At 39.6% G+C, this 27,994-nt stretch overlaps 1 protein-coding gene across 1 annotated transcript; it reads right to left on the bottom strand.

Annotated features, from left to right (window-relative positions):
• Positions 1–334: 334 nt before the first annotated feature.
• On the bottom strand, positions 335–26,525 carry frzb (frizzled related protein). Its single transcript, XM_085765166.1, has 8 exons — positions 26,290–26,525; positions 12,461–12,709; positions 8,974–9,009; positions 8,390–8,449; positions 7,350–7,415; positions 4,901–5,105; positions 4,741–4,804; positions 335–2,693 (listed from the first exon to the last, which is right to left on the bottom strand). The coding sequence occupies exons 1-8, from the start codon at positions 26,501–26,503 to the stop codon at positions 2,628–2,630; spliced, it is 960 nt and encodes a 319-aa protein (XP_085621292.1). The 5' UTR covers positions 26,504–26,525; the 3' UTR covers positions 335–2,627.
• Between the last annotated feature and the right edge of the window lie 1,469 nt (positions 26,526–27,994).

Raw genomic sequence — 27,994 nt, 5'->3', positions numbered from 1 at the left:
AACATGTCGACTTACTCAGACGTCTTCAACAAGAGACATTTTCTGTTCTGGACTATAACGTCTAAAAATGTCTTGAAAATGAATGAAAACAAAAACAGTGAGCGCTAACATGCTAACTGACCTAGGTTTTAGGACTCCTTCCTGCAACACTATTGGCTGATGTGTATTGGTGCATACATGTCATTGATGTCATTGTCATTAATTGGTCCTTCAAAGTCCTACATTTGTGACATATTAGCTTTGTGACTTTCTTTACTTTGTCTAGTTCTTTAAAGACCAACGGGAACGACTTCTGCACAAACTCTCAGAAAAACGACATCAAACCCACTCGGACCACGTTGTCTAAAATTCACGTTTAATGGTTCAAACTGCTGTGAAGTCCAGAGTTCACAATATCAGAGTGTTAGTATAGTTTACTGATAAAAGTCGTGTAGTATTGAGCGTTAGTGTGTTTACATGAACAGAGATACTGTGCGATAATGAGAATACTGTTAATCAGAGGCCATGTTCAGACAGCAGGTAAACAACAGACTCTCTGGGTTACAACAGAGTCCTGCAGGATTGTCTCATAATTACACAGGATATAGTTGACGACAGTCGGCCTTCACCTTTAACACTAATAAAACAAACAGATTTTTATGGTGCATTCAGGTACAATCATGTCCGTCTTCTGTTTTCAAAACTTGTGATCTTCACTTAGTCCCAGGAAAAGTCAGGATGATGCAGCTAATAAATCAATGCTGATTAAATACTAATAACATGAGAGCAACACTACAGTTAATCTCCAAACTTTGACCTTTGGGGTCGCATCAAAACAGGAAACATGGAAACTGAGTAAAACAGAAGAGTCATGTGACAGTAAACGCATCACACCAAGTCAGTAACAGTTTAAATTCCACTTCCCCACAGATCGACAGGAAACTTATAAAACTGTCACAATGTCACATGATGTCATCAAAAAAAGAAAACCAAGTAAATCCAATTCTTTCTGATGTAAATTAAGCATCAACAGTTTTCCGATTCTCACAAACAAGTGGAACCTGAGCATTTCATATTTACGCTTTACAGTGAACCAGGGTCTGGAGTGTGTCTGTGTAGATTATGAATTTAAAAAACTCATTCAGTTTTAAAAATAATTTGAAATTATGAAAATTAAAAAGCCTTAAAAATGTCATTTTCTTTTACTATATATTTTCACCTCACAGTAGACTGTGACACTTTAATGGAGGTCTGACCCACAGAGCTGCTTCAGGACTTTTTTTCTTTATATTCATTATATTTTAACTGATCAATCGAGTCAAACACTAAAAAAGTCTAAAATGATTCCAGTGACACACTCGAAAAACTGAAAAACACAAAACTAAAACAACAAATGAACAAGTTTGTAAAACAGACTTTTTGTTGGGAAGCTCAGAAATCACCAGAGACACAGTTTGTGGCTGTTTTTGGTCGTTTTTGTGTCCTTTTATGAGTGTTTGTGTTGTGTATGAGTAGTTTGTAGTAAGTTTTGTGTCTTGATAGTGGCTTTGTTGTACTTGCTAAGTCTTTTTGTGATCATTGTTCTACAATCAGCTGTCATGTTATGTCTTCTTGTGGCTGTTTTGTCTCTTTGTGGTCATTTTGTGTCTCTGTTGTTCTGGTCGAGTCTCTTTGTGGTCGTTTTGTGTCTCATTTTTATTTCATTTGCAGTCATTTTAGTCTCTTTGCGGCTGCTATCGTCATTATTTTCTTTTCTGCATGTTTGTGTCTTGTCTAAATGTAGTTTTGGGACTTTTTGCGGTAGTTTTCAGTCTCTTTGTCATATCTTTTTCGTCTTTTTATAGTTGTTTCCTCCCTTTGTCGTTGTGGTATGATTGAGTTTCCCACTGTTCCAGTCTGTTCAAGCAGACGCTGTGGCCGGTCCAGTGATCCGTGCTGAAGAAGCCAGTGAACTCAGTCGTTGCTGCTGCTGCTGCTGCTGCTGCTGCTGCTGCTGCTGCCGTCTGAACACAGCGTGAATAATCGTCTTTCCTTCCTTTCTGCAGAGTTCAGTTAAAGTTCCGGTCACGGTTGCAGACCGATCACAGTCCGAATGGCTTTCGCATCATTTAAAAATGTCCTCCATCCCATCGCCATGGTAACGTGGCCTTCATCCAGGATTATTATTATTATTCTTACTAAAAGAACTGTGACCGTGTGGAGAGGAGAGGAGCCGTGGAGCCAACATGGCCGCCACTGAAAAGAAATTTTTGTTCCAAAAAAGTGTCATGTACAGACTGTCGGGCTGCGTAGGGTTAGTACGACAGCTCACAAGCTCCGCCCCCTCCTCTTGTCTTTATTGAGTGCTTCAGGTGTACACACACACACACGCACACACATTTCACATACGCACACACATGTACACACACACTAAATAATGTTTGTGCAAAGAAAGTAAAATGACAAAAATCAGACTCAACAGTCTGACGGATGAAGAGATGAACTACATTCAGCTACAACAGCCTGTGATAGTGCAATATCTACACACACACACACGTACACACACACACACACACACACACACACACACACGTGCACACTCACACACATGCACGCACTCACGCACGCACTCACACATGCACACACTCACTCACTCACACAGTTAGATCTCACTGGCGATTCCGGCGCTCCTTGGCCCCCCCCTGGCCTTTCCCCTGGAGGATGGAGTCCCACCTCTGCACAGAAACACAGACGGACAGGAAGTGAAACGTGACACACAGGTCAGATCAAAACCACCTGAGCAGCTGTGTTTAAAGGGACATTGTGTAGGAATTCCTCCCATCTAGCGTTGCGGTTGTATATCGCAACAAGCAACTCAAATCGTATTTTTCATGCTGCATTCACGTGAAATTGGGCAGACGGCAGACGGACGACAGCCGCTGCAGGTAATGGCATAAACAAGCCTCTATGTAGTTTTTTTCTTTTTCTCAACAGCTTTATTAAAGGGACAACGAGGAGTTTTGGAAAAGCGAAGCGTTTTCACACTACATTTATGAGCCTCCGCGCACACCGTTAATTTCTTTGACCGGCGCAAGACAGACTCATGTTTTCATTCATCAAGAATTAAAGTCAGAGGTTGGAAGATGATCACATACCGTCGTAGTTCCGACCATAAACGGCGATTCGGCGGCGTTATTCTCATGACTCGCCGCGAAACCGAAAGTAAAGAAACGCTGGTCGGCTCGACCAGCATTTCCACCACCACTAATAATAACAAAATAACGATAGAGACAAAATGATATATTTATCGAAAATGGGCCCATTAACAAGTGGTAACGTAGATTCATCCACATTAACGTGAGACTTTTTTATAACCAAATAGAAACTCCTCGTTGTCCCTTTAAAGGTACATTGTGTAGGAATTCCTCCCATCTAGCGTTGCGGTTGTATATCACAAGCAACTCAATCGTATTTTTCATGCTGCATTCACGTGAAATTGGGCAGACGGCAGACGGACGACAGCCGCTGCACGTAACTGCATAAACAAGCCTCTATGTAAACAAGTGGTCCGTCAGCACGAGGCAACTCATCGCTTTAAAATGAACTTGTTTTTGATCATTTTCACTTGTTTCCAACTAATTTTCATTTGAAATAAGTAGAAAATTCTGCCAGTGAAAGGAAGTTTTTTTGTGCTTGTAATAAGGAAGAAAAACTTGCTCCACTAGAAGTAAAAAGAATCTAAAAACAAGCTACTTTTTATGTGATGAGTCATATTTTAAGTATAATGAGATTTGTTTTGACTAGAAATAAGACAAATATTCTTGGTAAGATAGGCTATTTGAATTTTTGCAGTGCAGACGCCACCCCGACCTGAGCCGACAGCTGAGTTTCCGTGGTTTCCTACCGTCACGCTGCCACTGAACGTATAAAAACATGGCGACACCACATGGCAGCAGCACCGAGCTTACCCGCTCCATGGAGATATGAATGATATGAACGGCTCATTCAGAGCTGAAAGGAACACTTCAGTCTGTTGATGGGGGGATTACTGATTAATGACAAACAGACATTCGAACCAAATAATCGATTTTCGTGAATAGATAACAGGAGAAGTTATACACAATGTCCCTTTAAAGGGATAGTTCAACATTTTGGCAAATTGTTTGTTACCTTTATTTGTCGGTGCAAGCTATTTTTAGAACGGCGGAGCAGAGCTACGCTACGTTGGCTGGTGGAATTTCTTGGTTTCCCTCATCAAACTCATCAAATACACAATCTAAAAACTCCAAAACGCTTTTGTGGACAAGTTGTGACCTGCACATTCACCACGCTATGAGATAATAATGTAACGTTACGAAACTGAGCCGTTTTAGAGGTAAATACAGAGACTGCTTGATGAAAAACTGTCCCTGAAGGCAACGCGCATCAGCAGTTTTGCATGAACTTCCCTCTAAAACAACTATAACTGTCTGTTATTATCTCATAGCGTGGTGAATTTGCAGGTCACAACTTGTCCACCAGAGCGTTTTGGAGTTGTTGGATTGTGTATTTGATGAGTTTGATGAGGGAAACCAAGAAATCCCATGAGCCTCTGTAGCGTAGCTCTGAGCAGCTCACGGCTCTGCTCCGCCGTTCTAAAAATAGCTTGCACCGACAATTAAAGGTAACGAACCTACTGCTATGACTATAGGGATTATGGCAATGGGCCAATTTGCCAAAATGTTGAACTATCCCTTTAATGGAGAATAAGTAGAATATACTCTGTGTGTATGTGAGTCGTACCTTGACCTTCTTGCCCATTTTGTCCTTCCACTTCTGAGCGATGGAGCCGTCGATCAGCAGCAACCTGCAGAGACCAGAGTGTTGTGTTTCAGCTCCTCTGATCAATAATCTTATTGATAATCTATCGATAATCTGCCTTTATGTCCTTGCGGGCTCGTACCTAGACGTCTCCTCGTTCTCGTAGCCCATGATGAGGTACTCGTCCCCCGGGGTCAGCGGAGGACACAGGCAGGAGGACGAGTAGTAGAGCGTCTGCGTCTCCTTGGGGATGTTGACCAGAGAAGACTTGAGCACCTCCTTCACGTCCACCACCGCCGTCGGCTCCAGGCCGCGGTTCCTCACCTCCCGCACCCGCGCCCGGATCACTGAGGAGTTAGAGGTAGAAAAATATATAAACACTAAAATCATCATCCGACTTTGTCTTGGCCTGCAGCTCAGTCTCTAAATATTGTCTTAGAACCAGAGCTGTGGTTTATGGTGGCTCCACTAAAAGCTGAAGGACAAGAAATTACATTAGTATAACAAACAAATATAGAAATATATAAATAAATATCCATATGAATGGTTTGTAAATTAATTTTCATAATTAAAAGTGTTCTTTCTATTTGTTTCTATTTATTCATGTCTGTATTTATTTATCTAAACATTAATTTAAATACATATATGTCAATCCCAATGACAACTTCATCACCACATGGACACAGAAATAAATAAATATATCAATACATTTAGGAATAATACCAGATAGTTATGGAGGAATGAAAGTGCCAAAATGAAATAAATAAAAACACCATTAAATAATTACTTATATGTTTTTTACATAAATGAATTGGTATTTAATGAATTAATGTTAAGATGAGGAACAACGCACACTGTAATTGTAGAGGTGCTGGCGATGGATAAAGTTGATGAAAGAAAAAGAAGAACAATGTTTCGGCCAAAGCCTTTGTCAAGTCTTGACAAAGGCTTTGGCCGAAACGTTGTCAAAATAAATCTCTGCACTGGAGCTGAGTGTGCGGCGTTCTTCTTTTTCTTTCATCAAATTTAATGAATTAATGACACATTTATATATTTAATACCAATTTTAATTAATTAATGACACGTTTAAGTAATTATTTAATGGTGTATTTATTCATTTAATTGTGGCACTTTATTCCTCCATAGATAGGCGCAGAAATACATACACTAAATAAATCTATGAATAAGGAATAGAATATTTGAAAATAAATAAATGTACATGGAAACAATAGTCTCTCTCCTTTACCAAAATGAATTCATTTAGGGATTACATTATGTATTTCCACATTTATATATTCATATTTATGTCGGTTTTGGTCCTTCAGAAGAAATCTATGTGACATGAAGATGATAAAAAAGATGAACTTCCAGATAAAAAGACTAATTTAATTGGGTTTGACAGTAAAAACCAGGTCGCTGAGTTGTTTATCTCTTTGTCACCGTTTCTCTGTCGTGTTATTTCAGCTCCAACATCATAAAGTGTCGGAGGAGACGACAGGAGCCACAGGAACTATGATTCAGATAAACCAGAACAGACTCTGTGATTACAGAGACCACCTCTAAACTACTCTGTTTTAATTATATCTGATTCTTTTTTTTCTTTTACGTGAGCTCTTGTTTTTTAACGACGGCTGGAAAAAATCTAAAAACTTTTCCCCGAGTGGCTTCTGAGGCCAAAGGCATTAGTGAGGCCCGAGAAGTCCACATGGAAATCTCTGCTGGATTTGCCAAATCGTGGCTGAGTGCGTGTGTGCGTGCGTGTGTATGTGCGTGCGTGTGTGTGTGTGTGTGTGCTGCAGCAATCATCTGGAAAAGCCTTTCTGTGTCTAATTTAATCTAAGTAACGTATCAGTGACCCCACGACACGAAGGAGGAAAACTAAATCTGAGAGGACGAACCAGAGAAACAGAGTTCAGGGACTTTTTAACAGAGTCGAACCGGTGAAGTGACGTTCACACTTTAAAGGTCCAGTTCAACAACAAATCCATCACACCCGTCCCTCTCTGAAATCTCCACTAGGGGCGGCATTGAACATTAAATTTTTACTTTTTGTGGACGTCGAACTGAAACAATCAATTTACAAATCATGAACATGACGACGTCTCCATAGATACGACCCAGTATCAATGTTATGTTACTGCAAAACGGACACATCTACGTCTTTGGATGGAAATAAAAAATGCAATTTTTTTATGTAAATTGTCTGTGACAGGTATTTCCATATATAATAAACATTAACTGCACCTGATTTTTTCACTTTCAGCTAAATAAAAACACATTGTTTAAGTATAATATAGTTTAAATGATTATTTCTTAGTTTTAAATGTAACTTTGAATGGTGCAGTGTTTCATTTAGTTTGGAAGTTGCAGTGATTTGTGTTCAGGTTCTATTGAAATAGAAAAGCCAGATAGATATAAAAACAATCAAACAAAAACCAAACAAATGAAGGTGAACTATTTGAGGTCTGTGCTCATTTTATACGTATGTTAAATGAAACATGAAATAACTCTGAACACTACAACCTGACCGTTGATTCAGACACCATCATGATTATATGTGAGAATAAAAAGTGGAGACAGTGTCGACTCACCGTAGTTGTAGTTGTTCCTCAAGTAGGTTTTCAGAATCATTCTCACGGCCTTACACCTGCAGCGATCTGCACACAAACACACACAACAAAAAAACTGACACACAAACACACACAGTGATTGTGTTCACACTGCTGCACTGAATTCATCTTCCTGTTTCCAACTCTTACTGTAGGTGTCTCATCATGTGAGGTGATGGAAGAGTTCACTTTGGGTTGAAGTTGAAAGTATCAGAGTTTTTGGATGTTGATCTGACCAGTCTACAAAGCAGAAACTGGTCGTCATGGTAACTTGTAGCTATACTGTAAGTCTCTTTCCAAACATCTCTGTCTGTTGTTACATAGATGTTTTAGTGTTTTTAATGTTTAAAGGGATAGTTCCTTCTGGTAACGTTGTGTTATTATCTCATAGCGTGGTGAATGTGCAGGTCACAACTTGTCCACCAGAGCGTTGTGGAGTTGTTGGATTGTGTATTTGATGAGTTTGATGAGGGAAACCAAGAAATCCCATTAGCCTCCGTAGCGTAGCTCTGAGCAGCTCACGGCTCTGCTCCGCCGTTCTAAAAAATAGCTTGCACTGACAACTAAAGGTAACGAACCTACTGCTATGACTATAGGGATTATGGCAATGGGCCAATTTGCCAAAAACCTGAACTATCCCTTTAAGTGTGTGGCAATGCATAAAAATTATAAATATTATTTTATCATTGCACAATTTGCAAAATTATGATGATGTCTGTTGGTGAGAGCGATGAGTGTTTCCTTAGATCCTGGTATCCCAGAATGCACTGCATGCTACATTCTTGTCATATGGATTGGTATAATATAAATGTAGGTTTAATCACGTTGAAGAACAGAAATCAGTTTGGGTTCATTCTTTTGGTTTTCAGGCGCTTTGGTGATATTGAAGTGTTCTGGGTTTAATAAGTTGGATGTTCCAGATGTTCCCAGGTGTGGCTACAGCCTGGACGTCGGGTTAGAAGCTCTGAATCATCCTGAGGTAGAGAGACAGGTGGACAGAGACAGGTGGACAGACGGGTTACCTCCATTCGGTCCTCTGCAGTGGAAGTTGTTGGAGTCCATTGGGAAGTCTGGACTGGATTCTGTCAGAGGATGAAACACGGAGATGATTCTTAGTGAGAAACACCCAGATGATGCTACTAAACATCTCATCAACCAGTGAATGCAACCGGCCGGAGCTTCACACTGCAAAAACTTAAAATCTTACTAAGAATATTTGTCTTATTTCTAGTCAAAACAAACCTCATTATACTTAAAATAAGACTCATCACATTAAAAAGTAGCTTGTTTTTACTTCTTTCAAGCATATTTTCACTTGAAATAAGTAGTATATTCTGATTCTTCTTCTGAGTTTTTCTTTCTTATTACAAGCACAAAAAACTTGCTTTCACTGGCAGATTTTTCTACTTATTTCAAGTGAAAATGTGTTTGAAACAAGTGAAAATGATCTAAAAACAAGTTAATTTTAGGTGATGATCTTATTTAAAGTGAAAAGAGATTAGTTTTGACTAGAAATGAGACATTTTGACAAGAAATAAGACAAATATTCTTGGAAAGATTTTGAGTTTTTGCAGTGTAGGGAAACCAAGACGGAGTTCAGCCTCACCTGGGTTACACCTGGACGGGTCATGGTTGTACGTATCTACAGAGACAGGGACACAGTGGACACAACATGAAGATCCGCCATACTGATGTTTATTTTTTTATTAATAATTTAATTTTAAAGGGATAGTTCAACATTTTGGCAAATTGGTCCATTGCCATAATCCCTATAGTCATAGCAGTAGGTTTGTTACCTTTAATTGTCGGTGCAAGCTGTTTTTAGAACGGCGGAGCAGAGCCGTGAGCTGCTCAGAGCTACGCTACGGAGGCTCATGGGATTTCTTTGTTTCCCTCATCAAACTCATCAAATACACAATCCAACAACTCCACAACGCTCTGGTGGACAAGTTGTGACCTGCACATTCACCACGCTATGAGATAATAACACAACGTTACCACACAGAGTTGTTGTAGAGAGAAATACAGAGACTGCTTGATGAAAAACTGTCCCTGAAGGCAACGCACATCAGCGGTTTTGCATGTGTTTACCTCTAAAACAACTCTGTCTGGTAACGTTCTGTTATTATCTCATAGCGTGGTGAATGTGCAGGTCACAACTTGTCCACCAGAGCGTTGTGGAGTTGTTGGATTGTGTATTTGATGAGTTTGATGAGGGAAACCAAGAAATCCCATGAGCCTCCGTAGCGTAGCTCTGAGCAGCTCACGGCTCTGCTCCGCCGTTCTCAAAACAGCTTGCACCGACAATTAAAGGTAACGAACCTACTGCTATGACGAAAGCGATTATGGCAATGGGCCAATTTGCCAAAAATGTTGAACTATCCCTTTAATAATTTAATTTTAAGCAGAAATGACATCTACACAGAAAAATATCACAATATGATGCTTCTTGTGCTTTACGCAGCACTGACATGAAACTTTGACCATGTTCACACTCTCCTCCTCCTCCTCCTCTTCCTCTCTTGTCGTCCTTTAGTGTTTATAAGTGAGTGAAGTGTGTTTATCAGCTCCACTCTTTTCGCTCTTGTGCTGTGTTTGTTTGCGTGTTTGTCGGCAGAATTACGTAAAAAAAAACACTGAACCCATTTAATCCAAACTTGGAGCGCTAAGTTGAGTGTTTGAGCCCGGACCAGAGGAGAACTGGTGCAGATCTGGATTCATTCACCACAGATTTCAAGTTCTTTCCTCTGAAGTCTGGTGCACGATGGTTGTGATTTTCCTTCGTCCCAACGCGAGGATGCGATGACCTCAGCCTCTCTGCTGTTTGTCTGTTTTGTTTCTATTGACACAGCAGCAGCAGAGCCCAGACCTTCGTCACGTCCTTCACACACTGACATCGCCGAAAAAACCGATGCCGGTGGTTTTTCTTTTCTTTTTTATTATTGGATCCATCCTGCACAGTGTGACACGCAGGAAACTTAGCGGAGCAATAAATAAAGAGACAAAACCGAGGCTGCCTCAGATTTCTGTTCCAACAGGAGACGAAACTCCTTAAAGCAACATTCAGAGCGGAGTCCTGCTGAAAATCACTGGCACGGCTCAAACGGTCCACCCCGACTGAACCTCAGCGAATCAACAACCCACACCGAGGGAAAATCCCCAAACCCCACTGAGCTGAGCCGAGCTGAGCTGAGCCCATGCAGCCGAGCCGGGCCGGGCTGAGCCGAGCCAGACCGGCTATAGGCGATACACTGCAAAAACTCAAAATCTTACCAAGAATATTTGTCTTATTTCTAGTCAAACTGTCATTTCTAGTCAAAACTAATCTCATTATATGTAAAATCACATAAAATGTAGCTTTTTACTTCTTTCAAGCATATTTTTACTTGAAATAAGTAGAAAAATCTGATAATGGGGCAAGTTTTTCTTTCTTATTACAAGCACAAAAAACTTTTTCTACTTATTTCAAGTGAAAATGTGTTTGAAACAAGTGAAAATGGTCTAAAAACAAGTAAATTTTTAGGTGATGAGTCTTATTTTAAGTAGAAAGAGATTAGTTTTGACTAGAAATGAGACATTTTGACAAGAAATAAGACAAATATTCTTGGAAAGATTTGGAGTTTTTGCAGTGTACGTGGGTGTATCGTTATGGAAGTCGAGGGGATTTGAGATGAGGGTTTTTTTTTTTTCTCAGGGACTCACTGGTCCATGGCCTGTTTAAAGAAGCAGAGGACAGTGAGGGTTTTATTGAGTGTAAAACGAGTGGGCCGCCTGGTATCAAAGAGCTCTTTGAGAAAGTCAGTGGGAGTGAAGTTGGAGGGGAAATGACTCACGCTATCTGTTGGAGAGAGGGAGCAGAAACAAACTGCTGAGACCAGAAACATGATAGAAAACACCGATAAGCTTCAGCTAAAGCAGGAAGGAACAAACTGCTTCCTGATGGTCCAGAGGCTGAGACGTCCTCGGTCAGAACCAGACTCTCCCTGTTCACACTGTTCAGAGTTTGGACCTTTAAAGATGCCGATGATACCTGACAGATTCTGTGTTGTTGACTTTCTACTATCAGAAAATGTTTGCGCCCCATATTTCTACCTGGAGCATTTTAGTTTAATTTAACAATTTCTCTGCTTTTGAATGAAACCTGTTTTTAGCTGTTTCTTTTTATTTGACTGAACTTGGAAGTGTTTCATTTTCTTCTGAGCTTTTAACATCATCAAAAATAAAGGTCTGTTCTCGAGACTTCAAAAGGTAAAATGAATGAAACCTTTAATTTCCAAAATTCTGTAGTTTTACTGAGGGAGTTTTGTGTAGATCAATGATTTTACAACCCTATACACAAAACAGGTACTGCACAAAGCTGTAAACATGTGTCAGATCTAATACAGTTTTCTTTAAAGGGATAGTTCAACATTTTGGCAAATTGGCCCATTGCCATAATCCCTATAGTCATAGCAGTAGGTTCGTTACCTTTAATTGTCGGTGCAAGCTATTTTTAGAACGGCGGAGCAGAGCCGTGAGCTGCTCAGAGCTACGCTACGGAGGCTCATGGGATTTCTTGGTTTCCCTCATCATCAAACTCATCAAACACACAATCCAACAACTCCACAACGCTCTGGTGGACAAGTTGTGACCTGCACATTCACCACGCTATGAGATAATAACACAACGTTACCAGACAGAGTTGTTTTAGAGGGAAATTCATGCAAAACCGCTGATGCGCGTTGCCTTCAGAGAGCGTTTTGGCGTTGTTGGATTGTGTATTTGATGAGTTTGATGAGGGAAACCAAGAAATCCCATGAGCCTCCATAGCGTAGCTCTGAGCAGCTCACGGCTCTGCTCCACCGTTCTAAAAATAGCTTGCACCGACAATTAAAGGTAACGAACCTACTGCTATGACTATAGGGATTATGGCAATGGACCAATTTGCCAAAATGTTGAACTATCCCTTTAAGTCTTAAAGGTAAATTTGCAGTCAGTTATTAACTGTATTATTTACGTTCTGAAGTTTGCAAATGTTTCTACCTTTGTTGTTGCATTTATATCTACAACATTTCAATGATGATGATGATGTTGTAAATGAGTGTTGTTGATACCTGGTCCCTCGGCCTTGACGATGGCCTCGGGGGAGATGCAGACGCCGCGGTCGTACAGCGGCAGCTCGCTGCAGGCCAGGCTGTCGGGCCAGCTGTGGTTGTAGCGCTTCATCACCGGCTCGCAGCCGTACTTGGCCCGTTCGCACACGGCCTTGCAGGGTTTGATGGGCTCGTGCTGGAAGTCGATGGTGCAGATGGGCGCGTACATGGCGCACAGGAAGAAGAGCAGATCCGGGCTGCAGCCGGTACCTAGACACATAGAGACAGGTGAGTTCTGTTATTATGGTCTGTGGTTCAAAGTTTGAGCTGAGCTGAGCAGTGGTGGACAGTAACAGAGTAAATTTTTATTTATTTTTTTGTTTATTTGAAAACAGGGACAGTGCACATTAATAACATCACTGTAAATGCGCCAGAATTAGCCAAGAGGCTATTTTTCATCTGTAGTCCCCAGACGGATGTTAAAAAGTCACCCTAAAAACAGAATATGAATATGATTAAAATTACAAAGTTATTAGCCAAGGCAATCTACAAACATGCACAGCAATTAACAACTTGACAAAAGAACATACAACTTGAGTACTGTACTTAAAGGGGACATATTATGGAAATATCGCTGAAGGCTCTGTAACATATATTTGCATATAAAAAAATCTGTAATTTGCAGGCTCCCTAAATTGAAATCCATGAGTTTTACGAGCTGTTCCCTCAGTTGTCATACAATTATGTCATTAGTTTTCGAATTTGCATAATACCACCCCTACTTGTGAGTAGGGTAGGGAACTATTTTAATTTGTGGAAAAGGGACATAATGTCTCATTTAAGTACATATCCAGAGAATGTGTACTTTACTTGAGTATTAGATTTCTTTGGTACTTATTACTCTTACTTGAATACATTTCCAAGACAAATATTTTTACTTTTACTCGAGTTAATTTCTAGGAAGGCTGAAAAGTAGCCTACTCGTTACTTTCAGGTCTGCTCTTTTTTTTTTTTCTAAAGTACTATTGGACACAAGCTGTGTTTGTCAAAGAAGGAACCCCTAACCCCTAAAAGCAGCACATCAGTGCAGCTGCTTTCAAAGAGTTAATTCTCAGAAACAAGAGTTAAAAGGTTCTTAAATTCATTTAGAAAAAATTATAGTAATTCATTGATGTGAAAAATAAGAAATTTACTCTTACTCTTACTTAAAGTAAATTTAAAAGCATGTACTTTTGGATACTTAAAGCAGATAACAGCGGCACGGCCGTTTCGGCTAATGCTGTGTTCAAGGCAGGCTTTTGAAACCGTAAGTTACAGCTTCAAGTCACAACTACGACTTGGTAGCGTTCCAGGTAACCCGTAGCTCGTGTTTTTACCGTCCTGTTGTCTGTGAAAGTTCCCTATAACGGCCACTCGTAACTTCCGACCCGTGAACTCGTACCAGATCGAACTGGTATGACTTCACAGGAAGGAAAAACACAAAGTACGAGTTTCCTTGAACGCACCATGAGTTAGCAGCCCCCGCCCTTGTCAGGCATCAATTGGTCCTCGTGCTACGTCACCACATTCACGCGCATCCCTTGGCTGCACACACAGCCCTTCATGCCGTTCTCTCCCCTCATTGGATAACACTTGTATCCCACAAGGAAAATTTTCTCCTCGGGTTACAGCAGAGCAGAGTGACGGAGAGACTCGTGTTTAGGCTGAAATACTTCATGTAAGTGATTGCTGACGGAAAATAGGACTATTTAGGACTTTTATTAACAAAAACATTCCACTGATATCTGCTTTAAAGGGACAACGAGGAGTTTTCATTCATCAATAATTAAAGTCAGAGGTTCAAAGACGATCACATACCGTCGTAGTTCCGACCAGCGTTTCCACCACCACTAATAATAACAAAATAACGATAGAGACAGAATGATATATTTATCGAAAATGGGCCCATTAACAAGTGTGGGTAACGTAGATTCATCCACATTAACGTGAGACTTTTTTATAACCAAATAGAAACTCCTCGTTGTCCCTTTAAGTACCTTTAAAAGCAAGTACTTTTTTACTCTTACGCGAGTAACATGTCGACTGAGCTACTTTTACTTGTAGCGGAGTAAATTTTGACCAGTAGTATTTGTACTCTTACTCAAGTACTGGGGTGGAGTACTCTGTCCATCTCTGGAGCCGAGTCACCTGAAAACACTTAATTTGAACAGAGCTTTTCGTGCGAGTAAAATATATAAACCATAATAATACTTCAGTGACAGCGTTGTGCATGTTTTTCCTTTTTAAAACCACTCTTGGACATGAAGGGGAAACAGTTGTCTGTGATTCAGACCTCTGGGCGGATGTTTCCCATGGCAGCAGTTGAATAACATTTGAGATTTGGCATCGATAGAGGACGCCCTGTCAGCTGCCACGATGCACCACTAACTAGAGCATGTCACACCAGTTGTAAAAAATAGGGAGAAGCGATTTTGGACAGAAAAAAAAAGGACCCCATTAATCTTCCTCATAGACAGTGTTACATGACAGTCGGAGCTCTTCTGCGGTTTGGATGGATGTAAATCTTTCCCACTCAAGTCGTCAGCACGGAAGATGAACAACTGTGTTTTTTCAAAAAAAAAAAGAATAGAGTCTGGTTCTTCCATGAAACAGCTGAAGGAGATACAAGTCTTTAGACATGAGCATCAGATAAATCAGTTTCAAAGCAGGAATGTCGCAAATCCATTGGTACCAGCTTCTTCTATCTGAATATTTGTGTGTTTTCCAAGATTTCTATGATGGTTTGGACATTAAAAAACAAACTGCACTGCAAAAACTCAAAATCTTACCAAGAATATAATTTCTAGTCAAAATGTCATTTCTAGTCAAAACAAATCTCATTATACTTAAAATGAGACTTATCACATTAAAAAGTAGCTTGTTTTTAGACACTTTTTACTTTTTTCAAGCATATTTTCACTTGAAATAAGTAGAAAAATCTGATAGTGGAGCAAGTTTTTCTTTCTTATTACAAGCACAAAAAACTTGCTTTCACTGGCAGATTTTTCTACTTATTTCAATTGAAAATTAGTTTGAAACAAGTAAAAAATATCTAAAAACAAGTTGATTTTTAGGTGATGAGTCTTATTTTAAGTGGAAAGAGTTTAGTTTTGACTAAAATTTAGACATTTTGACAAGAAATAAGACAAATATTCTTGGAAAGACTTTGAGTTTTTGCAGTGTGAATATGTTCACCAGGGCTTCAACGGAGTGATGATGAACATTTTCTCTATTTTCTATCGTTTCTCACCCTAAAAATCAATCAACTTGTTGGTAACAGTACATGAGAGTACAACTACAATGATCAAATACACAAAAAGACCTGAGTGCGGTGCGTTCAGGGCCCTCCCTCACATGCCATGTTAAGAGTTCAATAGCGGGGGCGGAGGAGGACGGATCAGCGTTTTTATTGCAGGGATGACTGAGGTTTGGCTGCTCGGCTTCACGGTGAAGTCACAGAAATATTATGAACTTGTGACCTCCTGGTTTTTGGCCTGCAGATCTTTCATTAGGACATTTTTCTGGTCAGAGCTTTTTTTTTGGCCTTCCCCGCTTTCTCTCCGACCTCAGCTGAGCTCCTAACTGCACCCAGGGCCGATCAGTACAGAGCACGCACCATGAAACATCATGGCAGCTAATCGGGTTATCCACAATACATTTAAATTTGATTTTGTTTCGCAGTTAAAAAACATTTTAATTTTATTTATATATTATTTTGAAACCACAAACATCCCAGAAGTAAAGCGCTGAGCTGGCTAACTGGCTTATGCTGCATTTCATAGATGGATGTTGAGACCGCAATTAAAATACCTTCATAAACGATCTGTTGTAATTGTACTATATTCGCAAGAAGATCATCAAACAACAAAATCCAATTAGAGACTAGAATGTAAAGCGTTCTGGTTTTAATTAAGCACATAAACAAGATGACTCAGCAGTTAGCTATAGCTAGCAGTAGCCTAAGCTGAAATGGAAACATACAGGGCCTTAAAATGAAAACATATATTAACATTTATTTTATAAAGTATTAATAACATTTTAAAGTGACTACGAGGACTTTTGGAAAGTCCTCATTTCCCATGAGCCTCCGTGCGCATGGTGAAATTCTTCGACTGGTGCGAGATGGACGAAAGCGAAAGCATTTGCCAAGAATGTTTTCTCATTAATCAAGTTGGAGGTTGGAAGACGATCAGATACCGTCGTAGTTCCGACCATAAATGATGCCAACTAGCGTCCGGGAAACCAGGAAAGGCTGGGCGAGTCGACCACTAAATAATAATAACAAAATAACTATAAAGACAAAACGATATATTTATAGAAAATGGACCCATTAACAAGTGGTAACGTAGATTCATCCACATTAATATGAGACTCTTTTATAACCAAAAGCAAACTCCTCAGGGTCTCTTTAAAGGGATAGGTCACCCAAAATTGAAATTTCACTCATTATCTACTCACCCTCATGTGGACTAAGGGCTGGGAGAAGTTTCAGAGTCCTTAAAGCTTGTTTGTAGCGGAAGCTCCTCTTCCCAGTTTGTCCAAATTTGACAAACCGGGAAGAGGAGCTTCAAGAAGCTTCCGCTGCAAAACAAGCTTGAAATATAGACTTATTACATTTTTTCGGGCAATTTCGCATTTCGGGGCTTCAATACAAGACGGACATTACATACGAGCAGCATGGAGGTATTTGGATGTTTTTTGGTGTGTCTTTTTGTTACGAAGACAGTTGGTATCCATTTGCAACCGTTATATGGACATGCACTGCTACGCAGAGACCCCCTGTAACTCAGAGAAGCCACGGAGGACTCTGAAACTTCTCCCAGCCCTTAGTCCACATGAGGGGGAGTAGATAATGAGTGAAATTTCAATTTTGGGTGAACTATCCCTTTAATTGTGGAAATTCTGGTGACGGTGACTTTTGATTCAACAGCCATAAGTAAGGTGATAATATCATTAAGTTAGCATGTTTATGACCGACCGCCAACAGTGCTAATGTTTAGCAGGTGAAGCATTCCCTATCAAATTGGTTTAGTGGTCTTAATAAAGGATTCCCATTAGCTGCTAGTTAGCATGTCCATATTTGCTAATTAGCACCTGAATGTCACTAGATCTCCTAAGTTAAAATGTTGGGGTGATGATACCACTGGATGAAAAGTCAGAGGGTCAACAAATATAAATAATTCATCCTTTTTGATGACATGAACATCATGATGTGAAACAGTTGTCCAGATGTTAGAGTCTGGACCAAAATGGCGGACTTACCACGACTTGTGAACCCTAAAACTACAATGCTAATGAAAAACAAGCAGGAACTGATTCACTGAGACACAAATTTTCTAAAAATAAATGTAAAAATCTGCAACTAAAACCAAACAAACAACAGTAGACTATACAATACGTCGTCCATGTCTGAGAATGTCCGTAATCAGGATGTTAAACAGCTGCGGATTGTTCAACTGTCTGTTTCAGGAAGTTACGAAATGATGACCAAAAAAAAATGTTTTTCACATGTTTGATCGGGAACTCGAGATCCTGAGCCCATTGCACCACAAACCGCAGCTCTGATCCTTTATTAAAGAGGAGTAATAATGTGGTGAATTAATGACACTAGCTGGAGCCTGAAAAGAGATTTACCGCTCAGACTAAATCAACTTCACCCTTAAATAAAAAGAACTGTGTAATATTTACTTTCTACAGAGCGTGGCATCAAGATAAAGACGGAAAAACTGGAGACAGTCTGTGTAACCTACTGTAAAAAAAAAAAAGAAAGAAAGAAAGAAAAAAGGACAGTATGTACAGAACGTGCAGATTTTCAGAGCGGTGTTATTAGCTCAACTTATCAAAGGCACACAGAGGTTGTGATACTCAGTTATCAGCAGGTATGTGGAGAAGAAACACTTCAGGCTTAGAGAGAAAACACAGTCAAATATAGAACCAGAATTGTTTTATTTAACCTTTTGCACATAATCCACCGACTAAACTCTGTTCACCGTGTTGGGTGGAGGCAGAAACCTCAGAATATTGACAATTAAAACCAAAACTATCTGCATGGTCACATACCAGCAGAGGGCGGGAGGAAAATATGCAGTTTTATATAATTTGTGTGAACTTTTAACATCGAGGCCAGTTTGTGTTTAATGATCAGCTGCATCAATCTGAGTTTATTTTATTGCCTTTCTGGGCTCAAGTAAAAACCGTAAAATGAAGGTTTGGCTGAGGCGCAGCTGGACGGAGCGGTGAACAGTCAGACTGTAAAACCACCTCAGCTCAACACAACCCAACAAAAAGAACAAGAAAACACCCACAACTGTAACATTCACTGAATTCACCTTTAACCTGTTAAACTCGGGGTTTATTCTCTGAAGCTTGGTCGCCATAACGTCCAACACTTTGATCCAGACTGAAGTAGCCTATTTACATCTATTGGCTTGACCGATATCATAGCCATTTGTCACAGGCATTCCTGGTTCCCTGAGGATTAATCCCGTTGGTTTTGGTTTACTCTGACTTTCCTCTAGCGCCACCAGCTGGTCAAAACATCTCAACAACAACTGAACGGACTGATATCAGTTTTGCAGACCTTGATGGTTTCCAGAGGACTCCATCCAATGGATTTTGTCACCAACCAACCGGTCATAATATCTCAGCAACAAATTTTTCACATTCATGTTTTCCAGAGGACTCTAGGGGTGGGAATCTTTTACTATCTCACAGTTTGATTAGATTCTGATTTTTGGGGCTACGATTCGATTCAAAATCGGTTTTCGATTCAAAACGATTTGATTCCTAATGATTTCTGCTTTAGTCTGTCGGTGAGTAAAGGATCCTCGTGATCTACTCCAGTCTGCTTTGCAAGACAGAATGACTAAAGTGTCTTTTTCACATTTATTGAGTTTTAAACATTTATCCATGCTTAGATGGAATTGTTGAAACTGTTGCATAAAAGCAATATCACATATTGCTTAAGTAACAAAATTAAAAGTGCCTCTTTATTTAAAAAAAAAAGTGCAGTTAAACATGCTGCCTTTTAAATTCTATGGAAATGGAGGCCACCAGCCAGCAGATTTGTTTCATATTTTGGGACATTTTATATCGATTCTGAATCGTATTAAATGAGAATTGCGATTCTTATGTGAATCGATTTTTTGGCACACCCCTGGAGGACTCCCATCGTTTTTTTCTTCACTCTGACTCTTCTCTAGCGCCACCAGCTGGTCAAAATTTCCATTTCTTGCACCAAACTCATTACAGAAACCGACCAACCACTCGATACTCAGTCACATCTGCCTCCCATTTCTGTCCCGACTTGATTTTGTGGCGCCAATTTAGCGAAAGTTAGCATGCTTACACGCTAAATCAAGCTTGTGAATATGGTTAACCAGCTAAACATTAGCGTGTTAGCGTTGTCACAGCAGGCTACTGTTGGGATTTACAGCCTCACTTAGCCGCTGGCCCGGCCGGCTGTGGACTCTTCAGACTGAGTCCTGTGTTATTATAAACACGCTGTAACCTCCCCAAATCTCCAAAAACCTTTTTTCCAGTTCCAAGTCGATGTTCTCAGTTGAGTCCTGTTCAGGATTTACAGCCAAATAAACCAAACTGAGGAAACAGTTCAGTGTCACGGCTGATTAAAGGAAATTTCTGCCTTTTTTCCCCCTCCCCTTTCCTTCTTCAGTCTTTTGTCTTATTTGGTGAGTTTAATCCATCACTTCTATCAGCTCTGGTCACATCCTCCTTTTCCAACAGTTGTGCTGCCAGAACAACATCAGCTGTTTTCGGGTCCGGAGGGAAACTTTAAATCACTGAGTTGGAAGAGAAAAACCTGCAGGAACACACCCAGGTCTGTTGCTTTGTGCAAAACTGTGAGCGCAAGTAACTCGAGAATGAATCACAAGGCCGAACTTTTAATGTTTAACAAATGGAAGTCGGAGATAAAAGTGATGCAGAAGAATAATGGATGATTCAGTTTCTCTTTCATGTTTCAGTTTGACCTGGACCTGAGAGGCCGAGGAGGAGGAGGAGGAGGAGGAATCATAAAGTCATGAGTCATGGAGGTTTGACAATGATACCATCTGTATTATTACTTCCAGTGATGTACAACACTCATTTTCTGTGACTCCTGAGGTTTGCTGCCTTAAATTAAGTTTATGGACGGTAATTAATCATAAGAAGAACTGTGGATCAGTTTTTATCCATCCAACCGCAAGTTTCTCTTTGGTTCATCATGGCTGCAACCGATGCTTCAAACTTCTAACAAGTGGTTTACTTCTCCCCCATTTGTTGGATTGTTTAATTTTTGCACTGCAAAAACTCAAAATCTTTCCAAGAATATTTGTCTTATTTCTTGTCAAAATGTCTCATTTCTAGTCAAAACTAATCTCTTTCCACTTTAAATAAGACTCATCGCCTAAAAATTAACTTTTTTTCAGATAATTTTCACTTGTTTCAAACTAATCTTCACTTGAAATAAGTAGAAAGTTTTTTGTGCTTGTAATAAGAAAGAAAAACTTGCTCCACTATCAGATTTTTCTACTTATTTCAAGTGAAAATATGCTTGAAAGAAGTAAAAGGTGTCTAAAAACAAGCTACTTTTTAATGTGATGAGTCTTATTTCAAGTATAGAGACTTGTTTTGACTAGAAATGAGACATTTTGACTAGAAATATGACAAATATTCTTGGTAAGATATTGAGTTTTTGCAGTGTGTTTGTTTGACCAATCGGATTTTCACCAAACATGATGCATCTTGTTGGACCAATTCAAGTTTTGATTATTGGTCAAGTTGGTTAAGTTATAACCAATGAACTTGCGTGAAGAACGAACAGAAACATAAAAACCTGCATTATCAAGACTGTTTGTCTAAAGTTGTTTTTCAACTGGTTGTTACTTTACTTAAAACTTCCACTAATGTATTGTCATTCATGAAATAAAATACTTCTTATATGATTCACATTAGAGCTGTAGCAGTCGATCGATCAGAAACTAAACAAGGTCAGATGGACTCTAAAAGCCAAATATTTGTTGGTTACAGCTTCTCGGATTTCTGAGGTTTTAAAGCTTTTACTTGGGTAAATGTAAAAAAAAAAAAAAAAAACAGCAGGATGACGCTCATCCAAACAGCCCATTGTTGTGATTTTGCGGTTTTCACGGCTCTCATTACGATAATCCAGTGTTGTGTTTGTTCTGTAATGACTCAATATTGGTTAAATTTGATCCCAGTGACTTTGGGGCGTGTGGCCTTCACACTGTTCCAGACACCGACTCAAAGATCCAGGAAAACCACAGTTATTTTTCCTGGGAACCTAGAACACATTTTTGGTAAAAAAAAAAAAAAATTTATGAGAAATGCCAAGATGTGGGTTCCTGGTATTAAAATGTTCTGAGGCTTTACGGTCAGCCAGTTAGTTAATTATGTAAATGAGCCCTTTAATGTCTGTGGACATAATAAGTCATCCTTGGTCAGAGCTGGATTTCATGTTTAGTCTGGACCTGGTTCATAAATCTGTTGTTCATCCAGTTCTCTTTGAGTTTAAACAGATTTTTTGTATTTTCAACTCTATTATCTTGTAGAAGTTAGAGGTGAGTTCATGCAGGTAAAGACTGTTCACCATACAGTGTACACTCAATGAAACATATCTACAGATACTTGTGAGTGTTGCAGTCATGTTATGTACAGCAGTGGAAGGCAAACACCCCAAGTAATTTTTTTTTTTGCCAATTAAGTATTAAATAAGCTACTGTAGCAGAAATAAAAGGTCCATTGACACTACAGTGGCTCCACCCACTTAAACATCCCCCACACCACAGGTCTGATTGCTCCTGTCGAGGCCGAGACTTACTGCATCCAAATCACAAAAAAACAAAAGTTACACATGTGGTTTTACTTATTCAGATTGTGAGATTTCTATTTCTAAAAGACGTTATCAGATTGTACAGTTATATTTAACTTAACAGCAGCCAGAAAAGCTGCTTTTTATCATCCACTTTGGATTTAAGTTGTCAGAACTGAGTGCTGCTGCACCTGTAAGCACCTACTGTAACCTCACACTGATGTTACACTACACCTGTAGCCAGGTAAAGCTCCATACGGTATAAAGGTAGATGTTTGTGTTAAAGCTCCATACAGTATAAAGGTAGATGTTTGTGTTAAAGCTCCATACGGTATAAAGGTAGATGTTTGTGTTAAAGCTCCATACAGTATAAAGGTAGATGTTTGTATTAAAGCTCCATACAGTATAAAGGTAGATGTTTGTATTAAAGCTCCATACAGTATAAAGGTAGATGTTTGTATTAAAGCTCCATACAGTATAAAGGTAGATGTTTGTGTTAAAGCTCCATACAGTATAAAGGTAGATGTTTGTATTAAAGCTCCATACAGTATAAAGGTAGATGTTTGTATTAAAGCTCCATACAGTATAAAGGTAGATGTTTGTGTTAAAGCTCCATACAGTATAAAGGTAGATGTTTGTATTAAGCTCCATACAGTATAAAGGTAGATGTTTGTATTAAAGCTCCATACAGTATAAAGGTAGATGTTTGTATTAAAGCTCCATACAGTATAAAGGTAGATGTTTGTGTTAAAGCTCCATACAGTATAAAGGTAGATGTCCATGTGTAGTGTGATTATAAAGCAGCTCTAGGTTCTATATTAATACTGTGAAAGTATCAAAGCCTCAGTCCACAGAGAAATGCACACAGCCTGTATTCAGAAACTGAGCCTTAAAACCAGCCGTCAGGACTTCCTGTCACTTTGTGATGTCACAACTAAGCCCCGCCCCCTCACCACCTGGACCCACCATCCAACAACTTTGCAGGATTTTGGTTTCCCTGAGTGTTTTATTCTTAAATCTGCTCTATTTTTTATTGGATCACTACAGAAAACAGTCAGCCAATCAGTAGAGAGGCTCAGAGCCTCCTATCCTCTGATTGGCTGACACCGATCTGTTATTACTAGAGCTCCAGAGAGAAGCTGAGAGAGAAAGAGAGGAGATAGATGGTTTTTGTTTCTTAAAACCACAAATACATCTTCTTCTGATCAACAAGAAAGACAATATGGAGCTTTTAAACAAACTTTTGACAGAAACTCAAAAGAAATTCAATAGTTTATAAATGGTTGCCAGATCAAATCACACATATTTATGGTAAAAAAAAAAAAAAATACAAAAACAAATAATTCTCTTGCTTGGTTGGTGGTTTCAGGCTGTAGTGGATCTGGTCTGAGTGGTTTCTCTATGTGACCACAGACCTTGAGCTCTGCCTGACCACACCGTAGCCGGTCTGAAGGGTGTGGTGAGGCGTCCGCACCGCTTAAGAGTCGTTTCTCACAAACAAACTCATGTTTACACTCAGTGGTTTTCACTGGACGGATGGAAAACATTATCGTGTTTACATCCACGTTCAACCAACTACGTTTCTTTGTGTGACAGGAGCCTGCAGCTCTGGTGTCACGATGAGCGACGTAAACCAGAAATAAACCCACAGATTAAAAAGGGATAGTTCACCCAAAATTGAAATTTCTCACTCATTATCTCCTCACCCTCATGTGGACTAAGGGCTGGGAGAAGTTTCAGAGTCCTCCGTGGCTTCTCTGAGTTACAGGGGGTCTCGGCGTAGCAGTGCATCATGTCCATATAACGGTTGCAAATGGATACCAACTGTCTTCGTAACAAAAAGACACACCAAAAAACATCCAAATACCTCCATGCTGCTCGTATGTAATGTCCGTCTTGTATTGAAGCCCCGAAATGCGAAATTGTCCCGAACCGGGAAGAGGAGCTTCCGCTACAAAACAAGCTTGAAATATTGACTTATTTAATTTTTTTCGGGACAATTTCACATTTCGGGGCTTCAATACAAGACGGACATTACATACGAGCAGCATGGAGGTATTTGGATGTTTTTTGGTGTGTCTTTTTGTTACGAAGACAGTTGGTATCCATTTGCAACCGTTATATGTGCATGCACTGCTACGCCGAGACCCCCTGTAACTCAGAGAAGCCACGGAGGACTCTGAAACTTCTCCCAGCCCTTAGTCAACATGAGGGGGAGTAGATAATGATAATGAAATTTAAATTTTGGGTGAACTATCCCTTTAAAAACCTCCATCATCATCATGATCAGGTCCTCCTGGGTAACTTGAGCCGCCTCGTACCGAGCTGAGGCCAGAGGAGGATGAAGTCACAGTTCATATGTGGGTGAGGAATAAATATTGGACAAAAGTGACGGCTCATCACTACAATACTAAAAACGACACCAGAGCATCGCTGTTTGGATCGACTGCATGTGTGAACAGAAGCACCTGAACCCACCGGGCGGTCACACAGGTTCAGGTTCAGATCTGAGAGGAAACATCTACACAAGACAAGATCGTTTCACTTCAGTCCGTGGAAAGAGAATATATAGCCTAGGAATCTAGATGCACCCTATAGCGGCAGCAAACATATTTGCTCCGTACACTGCACTACTTGCGACGGTAAAAAAAAAAAACATAACAAAATGGCTTTGGCAAAGGAATCGTTTGAATCGACGTTGGCATCAACTTTGAAAGAATTAAACTTGTCATTTTCTTGAAAAGTTGATCAAGAAAACTGCACTGAAGTCGTTCATTTCGAAGAAGGATGTATTTGGTGTTTTGCCAACGGGATATGGGAAAAGTTTATTAATCTACCGACGTCATCCTGCTCTTTGCTCTGATTGGTCGTAGCTCTACCCTATTGCGTGCAGAGGCAGTTTGAAAGACAGCCTTCATCCTGCCAGACTAGACATGTTGATGATAAAGTCTGGCTTGTCAGGCTAGAAAGAGAAAGTACAGTCCCTCTGAAAACGTTCAGCATCAGTCGCCTCCAAGTGTTTGGGTGGAGACAGGAGAGACGGGTCCACAGGGATGACGACGATGGAGGAGGAGGATCATGAGTTGGACCTTTAAATGAATCTGATCTGATATGAAACGTTTTCTTTCTCTCCCTCTTTCCTTCATTTATTTCCTTCACTCTTTGATAAACCAATGATCTCTTTCACCAGAGATCCATCTGCCTATTGATTCACTATCCTCACACTCTTAAGGGGGTTAAAATGAGTGACACCACAGTTTCCCTTCATTTTTTCAGTTTACAGTAAGAAGCAAAAACCTCAAATCGGAGAAGCTGCAACTTAAATAGCCCAATTGTAATTTCTTCAATTAAAAAAAGAAAAACACTTAATTAATCATTTAAATAGCTGCTGATTGATTATTTTTTAGTTTTTTCAGCTCTAATTGATGATGTTTTAGACTGCCGCCCTATTAGCCAATTAAACTTTATATCACTGACACTTGCCATGATCAGTTGATTGATTTCCATATAATGATTTAGGGACAATATTAGAATGATTTGTGGATCATTTGTTTAATTAATAGCCTAATCATACCTTAACTGTACTTTATTTGTTTAATTATAGTGTGTATTCTGTTGCACTTTACTTATGTGTTTTGTAGTATTTAATAATGGTATGTTTTATTGATCTGTACAGCACTTTGGTCAAGTTCGATTGTTTTTAAATTGACTTATAAATAAAGTTTGAGTTGAGTTTTTCAATTGAGAATTATTAGCTCTAATTAATGAACAAAAACAGGTGAAAAATGTTTTTATTTAATCTATATTTGTCATAAAAGAACATGTAAAAGCATAAATTAGGAACTTCAGCTGCACAGACATTTAAAACTGTAAATTAACTTCGGCATAAAGAGTTAAAAGCACTTAGTTAATGAGGCTGTGGCTCCATTATTAAAGGATTAATTAAGGTTGTTAATTAAGAGCAGCGCTGCACTGCACTCACCCAGCAGCCCCTCGAACTGCTCGATGGCCAGCACCGCGTTGTCCTGCGTGCTGTGGTGGAGGTGGTTCGGCATCTTGGTCATGTTCCAGGGCATGGACCGGCACAGCGGGATTCGGACCGGCTCGCAGGACGCCGCCCGCACCACCGCAGCCGGCGGCCACAGCGCGCAGGACACGGCCAGCAGAGACACGGAGAGGCCCGGGGAGAAGAGCATGTCTGGGTCTGGTCTGGTCTGGTCTGGTCTGGACCTGGTCTGGTTCGGGTTTGAGTCTCTCTCGGTCCTTCTTCTCTCTGAGTTTAATCCGACGTGGTTTTCCTGCCGAGCCGGTCTGCAGAGCAGCTCGAGGAAGCGGGAGGAGCCGCTTTCTTATTCAGACTTTCACCTCCTCCTCCTCCTCCTCCTCCTCTTCCTCTTCTATCCCTCCTTCCTTCCTTCGCTGCTACACCTCCTCCCCTCCTCACTGCAACCTGATTTGTTTTTCCATTTAACCTCTTTTTTCCCCCCCTGCACTGCAAAAACTCAAAATCTTTCCAAGAATATTTGTCTTATTTCTTGTCAAAATGTCTCATTTCTAGTCAAAACTAATCTCTTTCCACTTAAAATAAGACTCATCACCTAAAAATTAACTTGTTTTTAGATCATTTTCACTTGTTTCAAACAAATTTTCACTTGAAATAAGTAGAAAAATCTGCCAGTGAAAGGAAGTTTTTTGTGCTTGTAATAAGAAAGAAAAACTTGCTCCACTATCAGATTTTTCTACTTATTCCAAGTGAAAATATGCTTGAAAGAAGTAAAAAGTGTCTAAAAACAAGCTACTTTTAGTGTGATGAGTCTTATTTTAAGTAGAATAAGATTGTTTCGACTAGAAATAAGACAAATGTTCTTGGTAAGAGTTTGAGTTTTTACAGTGTACTGGTCAAAATTTACTCCGTTACAAGTAAAAGTAGCTCAGTCGACATGTTACTCGAGTAAGAGTAAAAAAAGTACTTGCTTTTAAAGGTACTTAAGTATCCAAAAGTATATGCTTTTAAATGTAAAAGTAAGAGTAAGAGTAAATTTCTTATTTTTCACATCAATGAATTACTATCATTTTTTCTAAATGAATTTAAGAACCTTTTAACTCTTGTTTCTGAGAATGAACTCTTTGTTCAATACAGTAGAAAAAGAAAAGAAAAGAAAAAAGAGCAGACCTGAAAGTAACGAGTACTTTTCAGCCTTCCCAGAAAGTAACTCTTGGAAATGTATTCAAGTAAGAGTAATAAGTAAGAAATCTAATACTCAAGTAAAGTACAAATCATCTGGATATAGGCCTACTTAAGTACAGTACTCAAGTAAATTTACTCCATTACTGTCCACCACTGTATATCATCAATCTTATTATACAGTTAGCCAAATGGCACATTCATACTGTAAATGTCGTTACACTAATCAAAAAACACTTTTTCTTATTTTTGAAAATGAAGCCAAACAATATATTAAAGCAGAAGTAAGTGATATGTTTGTGTTAATATAAGTCTTAAATAGTTATATCTTCCGACAGCAATCACTTACATAGAGTGTTTGGTCTGAAACACGGGTCTGTCAGTCCCTCTGCTCTGCTCTGAGCCGAAGAGAAAACATTTATCGTATCCTACAGTTTTTATCCAATGAGGAGAGAGAACGGCATGCAGGGCTGTGTGTGCAGCCAAGGAACGCCGTGAATGT

The sequence above is a fragment of the Trachurus japonicus genome, chromosome 21 (genome assembly GCF_045865225.1).
Source record: "Trachurus japonicus isolate A0001 chromosome 21, Traja_1.0".
Classification (NCBI taxonomy): Eukaryota; Metazoa; Chordata; class Actinopteri; order Carangiformes; family Carangidae; genus Trachurus; species Trachurus japonicus.
Note: the sequence above shows the minus strand (reverse complement) of the source record. Positions and strands in the feature narration are given on the sequence as shown.

What these genes read in the sequence shown, in the direction of transcription:
- frzb (XM_085765166.1), bottom strand. Translation starts at nt 26,503, where the DNA reads ATGCTCTTCTCCCCGGGCCTCTCCGTGTCTCTGCTGGCCGTGTCCTGC. An exon ending in GAGAACGAGGAGACGTCTAG is followed by an intron (nt 4,805 to 4,900) that starts GTACGAGCCCGC and finishes TGGTCTCTGCAG; the next exon opens with GTTGCTGCTGATCGACGGCT. An exon ending in AAATGGGCAAGAAGGTCAAG is followed by an intron (nt 2,694 to 4,740) that starts GTACGACTCACA and finishes GTTTCTGTGCAG; the next exon opens with AGGTGGGACTCCATCCTCCA.